The sequence below is a fragment of the Sus scrofa genome, unplaced genomic scaffold, assembly GCF_000003025.6.
Source record: "Sus scrofa isolate TJ Tabasco breed Duroc unplaced genomic scaffold, Sscrofa11.1 Contig2372, whole genome shotgun sequence".
Lineage (NCBI taxonomy): Eukaryota > Metazoa > Chordata > Mammalia > Artiodactyla > Suidae > Sus > Sus scrofa.
In genome coordinates, this window is record NW_018085078.1 from 90,978 (window position 1) to 102,976 (window position 11,999).

An 11,999-nucleotide genomic window follows, 5' to 3' on the forward strand; every position below is an offset into this window, starting at 1 on the left:
CATATGTCACTGTAGTCATAACAAGCAACAAAGCAAACTAGCATGAACAAATAAAAACAGGATTATCCGAGTAGTTCAAGAAAATCAGCGTGTACTTTGCAGGGGTAAGGAAGAATCAAGGTGTGAAGCTGGGGATAGACAGAGGATACAGATCGCTTATATGAAGGAATCTGAAATTTTGTGAAGAAGTAAAAATTACTGAAGGAGTTTAGGCAGAACTGTAAACAATCAGGTGAGCGTCATAGAAACTGCCTTCTTTCTTTTTCTTTTACTCTCTCAATAGCTTACCTATTTATTTTTTCTCCTGTTTTTCCTCTTTTAATAAAAAGTCATTTCTATTCTTAGTCAAGAAATGTCAGTTCTCTCTCTCTCTCTAACACGCACACACACCTCCAGAAAAAGATGATGTTTAAAACATAAAAATGCTAAAGGTTGGACATCGAATGGGCCCCTTGCTGAGAATTTTTGTTGTACTGATAATTTTGATTTGTGATGAAATGATTACCTAGTAGGAAAGCTTCATTTTTTTTTCATTATTTGTGCTATGTTTCTTTATTTAACAGGCTTAACATCTTGAATTTTTATTTTTGTGTTTTGGGTAATTTATGATTTTTATTAACAAATGTTAATTTCTTGTAAAAAGTATCTAAAATGCATAAGTAATGATTTTAGGAATTTAAAGTCACATATATTCATTCACATTTTACTGTATTAATAATTATTAAAGCTAGACATTTGTTCTTTAAGATGTTTTTATGTACATACACACAGAATCATATTATGGATTTTATTCTTCAAAATTTTTCACTTTAGGCCTCTGTTATATAGGACTATGTTATTGTATTTAATAGCTATGTAGTATTTCATTATATTGATGAATTATAATTGGATTTTAAATTCTCTATTAATGTATATTTTGGTTGTTTACAATTCATTGCTATTGCTTTTGAATATATGGATATATATGTATATTTGTGTGTGTGGAAGTAGAGCTATGGCATTTTCTTTGGTTATAATACATCCTCCATAAATTTAACCTTCAGTTCAAGGTTAGGGGCCTCAGGAAACTCTGTTATTATCTTGATTTGGACATCTTAAATCCTAATAAATATTACTACTTCTGGCTATCTTCAACCATGTATAAGAATTCTTATTGTAAGGACCCCTTTGAATACACTGGGACTGATATATATATATATAGATTTTTTTTTGTCTTTGTTAATGTTAGAAAAACAAAGCAAAGCTATTTTTAAAAATTGCATTTCCTTAATGATTGGTTAGCTTATCTTTGAATGAGTTTAATTGTCATTTGTAGTTTTTCTATCATAATTTACTTTGTTGTGTATTTTTATTTTTAATTGAAACTCCCCTTTATGGAGTCTTGAGTCTCTGAGTCTTTTAAGACAGTTCTTTCCTCATCATCTATACTGCGATCATACTGAATATACACTCTGCATTTCACCATATGTATCTTTAAAAATCCACGCACTCATGATCAAGCTATAAAAACAGCTGGCAGTGCCTTGTACGTTATATCCATTGTCATTCACCTCAGTGATTGTCCCATTTTCTCTGATTCAGTTCTGCTCTAATTTCCCCAGTTATAATCTATAAAACTCTCTATTCAGTGCTCTTTTATCAGGGCCTCCTAGCATCACCCATAATGTTTTGTTTTGCCTGTAATCTTTGCTCTGTCTCCATAACTCTCATAGTGCCCATTCCTGCCTGGTCTAGTTGCCCTCATCTATTCTTGGCTGTAGTGCTTCCATGGTTCTCCCACTTTCTTATGTGCCACAGGGTTGTGCCCAAACTGGACCCTGAGTATGATGTAGAGTGGCAAAGAGGGACATGAAGTCATGAGAAAGAATGATTGTTGGTGGTGAAGACCTGTAGGAAAGCTTGACGGTGGTAGTTTGGAGAACCCAAGCTGCTTAATTCAGGTGCAGAATAAGCATTGGTAATGTTTGTTTGTGAAAAGGAAAAGTAGTTTAGAAAATCTAATAAAGGGGAAAAATATAATTAATTTATTAGTTAGAACCATTTAAAATTGATATTTGACTTTTTTTTTTCTTTTTTTGGCCATGCTTGTGACATGCAGAAGTTCCAGGGTCAGGGTTTGAATCTGTGCCAGAGCTGCAACCTGAGCCATGGTAGTGACAACACTGGATCCTTAACCCATGACACCACCAGGGAACTCCAGTTATTTGATTTTTTTTTAATCTAATGAAATACCAATTTCATATGATTCCAACTCTAATTTATATATATTTATACACACACACACTCAGCAATATGTTGCTTATCTTTATTTCACTTTTCTAGGCTTAAGTTTTTAAAATTTTGATTTCGATACATTTTCTTTTGTAAGCTGCTTTTTTAAATTAAAGGTTCATTATAAACACGTTTTATGATTTTTACTACAAACGAGGTTGAGCACATTTCCAAGTTGGATGAACTGTTGTAATTTAATTCCTTATTGTTTGGATTTAGGTTATTTCCAATTTTCAGTTTTTCATAAATAATTACATAACATTTACCACTGTAATAGCTAAGTGTTTTAGCTCATCTGTTGTTATCACCTTAATTTTTTTTCTTGTAATGAGGGTCTTAGGTATAAGGTAATTTAAAAATATTTGACATATATTTTGAAATTGGTGTTCTGGAGAAGGTGTAAAAATGTGTACTCTGAGTTACAGAATATGAGAAAACGTGTTTCCGCACAGCCTCACTAAGTTACTCATTTTTTTAACTTTGATAGTTTTCTACAAATGTAACAATATCTCCCCATTTTTTATTTACAATTCCTTAATCACTAATGAATTTGACTAGTTTTCATATATTGACTACATGGATTTCATATTTGGCTACAATCTTTTTGTGTTTGTTCATATTAAATTTGATTTACTATTATCTTTGATGACTATTTTCTCACATTAAAAATTTGATATGGAAGGGGGAATTCCCGTCATGGCTCAGTGGTTAGCAAAACCGACTAGGAACCATGAGGTTGCAGGTTTGATCCCTGGCCTTGCTCAATGGGTTAAGGATCTGGCGTTGCCCTGAGCTGTGGTATAGGTCGCAGACGTGGCTTGGATCCCACGTTGCTGTGGCTCTGGCGTAGACCAGCAGCTACAGCTCCGATTAGCCTGGGTACCTCCATATGCTGTGTGATAGGCTCAAGAAATGGCAAAAAGACAAAAAAAAAAAAATTGATACGGAAGATTTAGATTTTTGAATCTGAAAGTGTCATTTTTTTCCTGCGTGATTTGCACATGTGGGAATATGCTTAGAAGGGTATTTTTTCACATAAAGGATTATCTAAAAATAAGCCTCTGTTTCTTGTATGTTTCTATTTCTTTTATTTTTATTTAAATAACCAATAAAAACTCATTTTAGTTACTGTCTTAAGGTAAGGAATTCAGTTTATTTTTGCCAACTTTGGTAAGCTGTGTCAACACCATTTACTGACAAATTTATTCTTTTCTATACTGATTTGATATGATCTTTTGATACACTCCTAATTTGTCTCCCCCCCAAATTCATCTATTACATTCTTCATTTTGAAGCTACTATAAACTTTTTAAGCACAAATATAATATGTCGTTTTTCTGCCTCACTTTCTATCATTTCTAAAATATGAACTAAATTCTTTTCATGCCATAGAATTTTACCTGATGAATCCCTTCCTGGTTTTCTTTGATTAATTACAAACCGTTCTGTTTCTTCATGCTTCACAGTATTTCCCATGCCTTCTGTATATGTAGATCACTCTTCCTATTCTTCCTCACTTTATTCCTCATTTAGATCTTAGCACAAAGGTCTTCTTCTAGAGAAGATGGCACTGCTGTGAGCGCTTTTATTTCCCCTAACAGTTTGTTCTTTTCTTCAAATATATTACCACCATTGTAATCATCTAGTTATGTGATTAGTTATTTAATGCGTAGCTTCATGACTAGTCTATAATCTGCATTATGACAGGCTATGCATCTTAATACCAGAATGAAGTACAATGTCAAAAACATGGGAAGTCTTCATGTGAACTGTTCAATGAGTGTGTGTAAATTAATAAACAGTTGTAAGACTTTTGCAGAGAACTCTGTGAACAGGGTGAAGACTTTTCTTTACCATAAGAATTTGAAATGTAATGAAGTCTACTTCTATCAGTAGTTTTGGTACTTTCTTTTATAATTATTTTTATTTGTTCCTTTCAGGTAACACAAAGTCAATGCATAAAGCAAATTACTCTTCAGTGTCTGAATTTGTGTTCCTGGGACTTTCTCCCTCCAGGCCAGTACAGGATTTCCTCCTTGCCTTCTCTACAGTGTGTTATGGAACAATTGTTCTAGGGAACCTCCTTGTTGTGTTTGCAGTGATCTTTGACCCTCATCTACATTCCCCCATGTACTTCCTTTTAGCCAACCTCTCCTTTATTGATTTGTGTTTTTCTACCTTAACAGTTCCTAAGACACTTTCTGATCTGTGCTCTGGGCGCAAAACCATATCCTTTCAGGGGTGTGTCTTCCAGATATTTGTCCTTCACATCCTGGGTGGATCTGAGATGGTGCTGCTTACTGCCATGGCCCTAGATCGATATGTGGCCATATGTAAGCCCCTGCATTACCTGACCATCATGAGCCCCCGGATGTGCCTTTTGCTTCTGTGTGGTGCTTGGGCTATTGGCCTCATTCACGCAGTGGTCCAGGTAGCTTTTGTGGTCCATCTGCCGTTTTGTGGTCCTAATGAAATAGATAGCTTTTACTGTGATCTTCCTCGGTTTATCAAACTTGCCTGCATAGACACCTACAGAATGGAATTCATGGTTACCGCCAACAGTGGGTTCATTTCTATGGGCGCCTTCTTCTTACTGATTGTCTCCTATGTTTTCATCCTGGTGACGGTATGGAAACGCTCCTCAGGCAGTTTGTGCAAGGCTCTCTCTACTCTGTCGGCTCACATCAGTGTGGTGATTTTGTTCTTTGGGCCATGCATCTTTGTTTACATGTGGCCATTTCCCACGGTGCCGGTGGACAAGTTCCTTGCCATTTTGGACTTTATGATTACGCCCCTCCTGAATCCTGCCATTTACACATTGAGAAACAAGGACATGAAGATGGCAGTGAGGAGACTGAGTAGTCAGCTCCTGAGCTGGCAGAAGATCTCCTAAATAACTCCTGACAGCACAAGTTACTTTAAGAAAATGTTAATACAAATTTCTGATATAATTACACAAAATTTGGGGCTTTTTTCCCTGAAGTCACCGTTTTATTATATTTAGACTAAATCACTGATTATGAGGTTACACTGAATCATCCAAATAACCTTCTTGTTGGCAAGTTGTTTGACAGTTGAATTAAAGTCTCAGGAAATGTTTGGGGGAAGTTTTTGAAAAAGCCTAGATATTACAGACTTGGCATCTGCTGAAATTATGGCTTTAGACACAACTGCCTGGATTCAATTAACTAACTGAATTTGATTAATACAATTAACTTAGAAATAATATACTCAAACTTTTGAAGGAACTATGAAATATTTAACACTCTACTCCTTTGATTTAAATCCCAGATATGATTTATTAAATTTATAATTTTTTGAAATTTAAAAATTTTGTGAGAGAGGATTTAAAGCCTGGAGAAAAAAAAAACAAGTGTAACAAATGGAGTTGACAGAGGATGGATCATGTATTATAATAAGAGGAGATTGACAGATGGTGGGAGGGAAAACGTAATGAAAGCCTCATGTTTCTAGTATGTTTCATGTGTTTGGCCTGTGGCTACTACTCTCACCCTGGCTTATCTCACTTATCATGGGCTTAAGTCATCTCCACTTGGCCTAGGGAAGGATAATTTATGTATATGTTTCTATTTCATACTTTTTGAAATAGTGACTTAATCTGTTCAGAAAATATTCCTCAAATGTCAGAAGATTTTGATCTGATATATCATGACTGGTATTATTATCCATCAACTGCCCTGTCCAAATTTTTGCTGGCTATTTTTCTCTAGCAACTTAAATAGCTCTTTTGTTGCTTAAAACATGGGTATGTTTGTGTATATGATCTGTAGATATTGTGAAACTAATTTAATTTATAGTTTGCTTTGGTAACTAGAAGATTGAGCCAAATTTACTGTCAAACTATGAAAGGAGCCTATATCCTGAGTATTTGTGACCCAAAGTTTTTTCAGGATTATGCAGTGTATTTTTATTTTTCCTTCTCATGATTATTTTGTTGCTTTCATTTGTATTTTTAATAAACTCTTCTTAGGTACATTATAGGGTAAAAGGAACAAATATAAAGCCATATTTCTGCTTGTGGAAATTGCCATACTTTTGAAAATAGCAGGAGAAAGGAGAATAAGACTAAGGTTCTAAGCTCAGAAGTTCTAGGACAAGACTGAACCACATGCAATCTTTCAGACTAAGGAGAAGGAGATTTATTAGACTCATAATTAAAACTTGGAATTAATAAAGCCAAGAAATAAGAACAAACCAGAAGTGTACTGAATCTTATCAAGTCTACAATCCACATTCAAATAGGCTCAGCACTTGATTGGATTGAAATGATCACACCTTTACCTTTTAGGCCTCATAGGGGAAAAGAGTAAATAGTTTCTGGAGGAATAATAAAGGCAAAGCTATATGATCTTTTATACACAATGTGTGAAACACAAAAAATTTTGGAACATGCAAAAAAGCAGGGATATGTAACTCACAATTAATATAAAATAGTTGATAGAAGCAAACCACAGATAGTTCAATTGTTGAAATTAGCAAAGGGTGTAAAATAAATCATACCATTAAAAATATTTAAAAATTGAAAAAAATGTAGAATTTATGTAGAGAAGTAAAATATCTAAGAAAGAATCAAGTGAGATTTTAGAGCTGAAAAATAAATATTTGACATCATGAATTTACGTATGTTTAAAACCAGACGGGACACAATAGAAAAAAGGATCAGTGGATTCAAAGACAAGTCAATATCCAAACTGGTGTACAGAGATATAAAATAGTTAAAAAATCAGAACAGATATGGATATATTCACACACCAATAAATAATTATTTTATTTGAGGGTTTATGCCTCAGACTCTCTGTGGGGAATGTTACAAAATACACAGAACCATGTCATCTTTAAAAAGCAGTATGAAATATGAAGTATATCTCGATTAATGGATTTTGGATAAGAGAATGTAAACTTTTTGTATACATTGTTTAATGTATGCAATGGATATTTTTATACAATGTATAATTTTGTATACAATGTATAATTTTTGAGGCCTGGAGTGGGAAGATTTAAGAAAGTTGTATTATTTGTAATAATGAATAATTCACAAACTGCATACATAATATAGTTTCTTACAAGCTATTTGAACACTGCAGTGAATTAAATGGATAGTTTATTCTAAAACTAGACTTTTTGGAGTTCTCTGTTGCACAGAGGGTTAAGGATCTGGCATTGTCCCTGCAGCAACTTGAGTTGCTGCTGTGGTGTGGTTTTGATCCCTGTCCTAGGAACTTCCAAATGCTTTGGACCAGCCAAAAAAAAGAAAAAGAAATAAATAAAATTTGACTTTTTGACCTACCTTAATAACACTTTCCCCATGTTCTTTTCTGATACAGATAAGGAACTGCCTAACCCATTTATATGTAGGCAAAATCTCCAAAGGTTGGTAATACATTCGTGTCTTTAATGTATATATTCTGAAGACAGTTACACTGTTTCAGAAATGACTGAAACATGACATTGAGGTAACAACACTCTCTCCACATTATGATTCTATTTTTTTTTTCTGAATGTGAGGGGGAATACTTAATGATTACCTTTATAGATATCTTTCCAGATAATGTAGCTAGAATGTAAATTAATAGACTATCAGTCTGTAAAAATAAAGATAACAATATTCATTGCTCTGACTTATTAAAAAAAGTTTTAGAGAGGATCTTGGTAAAATGCTTTGCTAAAAGAAATGCTTAGCAGGGAGTTCCTTGGTGGCCTAGCAGTTAAGGATCCAGTGTTGTCTCTTCTGTGGCTTAGTTTCAATCCCTGACCCTGGGAGCTTTTGCTGGTGCAGGCATGACCAAAAACAAAAGGTTAGCAAAATAGAAAATTTAAAGATATGGTAGTCAATGTTGAAGTAACAGTAACAATAGTCATAATTAAAATTAACATTATTATTAATTTCAGTTGTCCTGAGAACAACAACCAAAATTATAAAGATGGGCCAGATTTCCCAAATGGGAAATCATTTTGCATTCAGTGGTCAATAAAGGATTGTAGTATATTGTAGAATCGACACAGAACTTACATCTGGAGATACACATGATTTCCATATGTGAACTGAGGAACTCTTCCTAGTCCCAAGTAATTGGACAGGTGTGGCTAATTTAGGGAGCTCACAGTAGACATTCTGCTAATGTGAAATCCTGACTTTCATAGGCAAACATCATAGTCTCTTAATGGCAATTTTAATCTCTTTGTTTCTTAAAGTGTAAATGGCAGGGTTTAGGAGAGGTGTGATGACTGCATAAAAGACAGCAAGAAACTTGTCCACCCAGGTGATGCCCAGTGGACACAGATAGATGAAGATGCAGGGCCCAAAGAAGAGCACCACCACTGTGATGTGGGCAGTGCAAGTGGAGAGAGCCTTGGATGCCCCATCCTTAGACTGATGGCAGACAGTAAGCAGGATATAAGTGTAAGAGATCAGTAAGAGAGTGAAGCAGGTGGTTGCCAGTACCCCACTATCAGCATTTATCAACTTTTCTAGAATATAAGTGTCCATGCAGGCTAGCTTGATCACCAATGGAATATCACAGAAAAAGCTATCCAATTCTCTGGGTCCACAGAAGGGCAGTTTTATAATTATAGCTAGTTGGCTTATTGAATGCACAAAGCCAGTGATCCATGATGTCATCACTAGCCAAATACACATTTGTTTGTTCATGATGCTAGAGTAGTGGAGTGGCTTGCAGATGGCCACATAACGGTCGTAGGCCATTAGCACAAGCAGCACCATCTCAGACCCTCCAAGGAAATGTCCAAAAAAAATCTGACACATGCAACCCCCAAAAGAGATGGTCTTGTGTTCTTTGAGAAAGTCTGTGATCATTTTAGGGGTGATTACTGTGGAAAGGCAGAAGTCAATGAAGGAAAGATTGGCTAACAGGAAGTACATAGGGGAGTGGAGATGGAGGTCAGAAATAATTAGGAGCACAGTGAAGTTGTTGCCTAAAATGGTGATTAAATAAAGTAAAGGAAATACCAGTAGGAGAAAGGCCTGTAGCTCCCATGTATCACACAGCCCAAGAAGAATAAATTCAGACACCACTGTCTGGTTTACTTCTTCCATTTAGTTCAGTCTAAGTTTACCTAAAGAAAATATATTAAGAAATAGATTTTCTGAATAAACAGTCTGTGCATCAAGTGTTTTTCATATATTTCTAATGGATGTATGTATATTTATATAATCACTCTGTAAAAAAAAAAAATTGGTATTTTCAACATTTACACACTCACTCCATGGTCCAAAAATTTCACTCCCATTTGCATGCCCAGGATAAACACATGCCCAGGATAAACACTTGCATAGGTACACAGGGAGAAATTTACAATAATCAGGACAATAGAACTGTAACAAATAAAGTAAGACTATATAAAATGACATCACATGAGATCGGGCATGTTCAGATTGGTTTGGCCGTATTCAGGGAACTATACCCAGTCACTTGTGATGGAGCATGATGAAGGATAATGTGAGAAAAAGAATATGTATATGTATATACATGTGCATATACATACATATATATGTGACTGAGTCACTTTGCTGTACAGTAAAAATTGACAGAACACTAAATCAACTGTAATGGAAAACATAAAAATCATAAAGTAAAAAATAAAATGATGTCAATGTATTTTAGTAAAATATAGTAATGAAGGGAAAAAAAGGTCCAAAATGGATCCATATGGCATAATTTGTATAAAATTAAGAGCAAAAGAAAAATAACTATATTTTGCAGAAATATAAGTCATAAAACTGTATACAAAAAAATGAGGTGCTTGACCTCAGTTTTACAGAAGCTAAGTATTAGTGTGAGGATGAGCACATAAGCAGTTGTATATTTTTTTCACCTATTTGTGTTTTGTATTAGGTTGTGTTTTCATATATATCATTTTGTTATTAAATAAGCAAACAAAAAATGGGCATGGAAAATACTGTGAGGATATGCTATGAGTCAAGAATTATGGAGTTCCCGTCATGGCACAGTGGTTAACGTATCCGACTAGGAACCATGAGGTTGCGGGTTCGATCCCTGCCCTTGCTCAGTGGGTTAATGATCTGGCTTTGCTGTGAGCTGTAGTGTAGGTCGCAGACGCAGTTCGGATGCTGCGTTGCTGTGACTACAGCTCTGATTAGACCCCTAGCCTGGGAACCTCCATATGCCGCTGGTGCAGCCCAAGAAATGGCAAAAAGACAAAAAAAAAAAAAAGAATTATGATAGGAATAATATATATACATTACTGGATAAAATAGATAATTAACAAGGACCAACTGTATAGCACAGGGAAATCTACTCAATAGGTTGAATAATCCATATGGGGAAAAAAAAATATATATATATATATTTCCCATATAGATTATATCTGATTCACTTTGCCATACATATGAAACTAATACAAATTTGTAAGTCAATCATACATCAATAAAATTTTTTAAAAAGAAATTATGATCAATTCAGTACAGTGAATCTGAGGTAAAATAGCATTTTACAAAAAATGACATTTTTCTCCTGACGAATAGTCGATTTGCAAAAATTTCTGCCATTTGCAGCAATGTGGTTGGACCTAGAGAATATTACACTTAGTGAGATAAGAGAAAGACAGATACTGTTTGATATCACTTATGTGTGGAATCTAAAACATTAAAAATGACATTTTATTGTTTGAAGCTGATCAAAAGATAATTATTATACATAAATTTGAAAAACAAACTATATCACATTATTGAAGGGTAATAATATTTTGTTAGTGAATAAATAGGTTAGTAAGTGGATCCATTAAAAGAAAGATATTAATGCTAGTTTTGACAAAAGGACAAAACATTTTCACAACATAGTTAACTAAGTATAAGAGCAAATAAACTAATCAAGAAGAAAGTGGATAATAGTCAGTGGAAGCGTGAATGTTCCAGGCATACAGAATAAATAATGATCATCAGGAAGAAATGTGTTCTGTTCATAAAAGTCAAAGCTGTGTAAACTTCCATGGACATAGATAAGATATAAGTTGTCCATGGCTGTATGAAAAATAATCTTTGTATATGTAGTAGTTCTATTTTTGCTCTTGGCAGTCATTGCTTCAGGTATTGCTCTCCTTTAGTCTTGGTTTACCCTCAGTAAATTTATTTTATTAAATTTACCCTCTACAATTTATTTATTTATTTATTTAAAGATTTTTAATATTTTCCATTATAGTTGGTTTACAGTGTTCTGTCAATTTCTACTGTACAGCTGTTGTTGATTATATTGTTGTTGTTTAAGTCCATACAGTTATCAGATGACAGGGATGCAAATAAGAAACAGAATTAGAAAATGCTACACGTAAGAGGGTATTTTACTTTTTGCTAGTATGGTAAAATAAGAACTTATTGAATGTTTTCTTACTGTGTACTGTGATCACTTTTAACCATTTCAATGAAAAAGAAATAAACTATAATTGTTATACGTTAAACTAAAGAAGGCTATGCCTGATTTCTCACCGAATATTTTCTTTAAAAGTTGTTAATATATTTTAGTTGTTTTACAAAAGACAATAATTTAGTACTACTAAGTTAACAATATCAATAGATATATTAAGCTTTTGTTACAATTAATCATATATAATTAAAAATAATTTTCTATTATATCCTGAGTGGGAGAAGGAGATCTAAGATTCTAAGACTGTAATTGTAGAAATCAAATGAACACTGTAAACCAGCTATATGGAAAAAAATTAAAATCATTATA

General features: G+C 33.9%; 2 protein-coding genes across 2 annotated transcripts; one reads left to right on the forward strand and one right to left on the reverse strand.

Moving 5' to 3' along the window:
- Positions 1-4,212: 4,212 nt before the first annotated feature.
- Positions 4,213-6,027, forward strand: LOC100155561 (olfactory receptor 4F6-like). The gene has a single exon (XM_021081808.1). The coding sequence runs from the start codon at positions 4,226-4,228 to the stop codon at positions 5,162-5,164; it is 939 nt and encodes a 312-aa protein (XP_020937467.1). The 5' UTR covers positions 4,213-4,225; the 3' UTR covers positions 5,165-6,027.
- A 2,413-nt stretch (positions 6,028-8,440) lies between these two features.
- LOC110258557 (olfactory receptor 4K3-like) lies at positions 8,441-9,346 on the reverse strand. Its single transcript, XM_021081810.1, has one exon. It carries the CDS (start codon positions 9,344-9,346, stop codon positions 8,441-8,443), a length of 906 nt encoding a protein of 301 aa, XP_020937469.1.
- Positions 9,347-11,999: the final 2,653 nt, after the last annotated feature.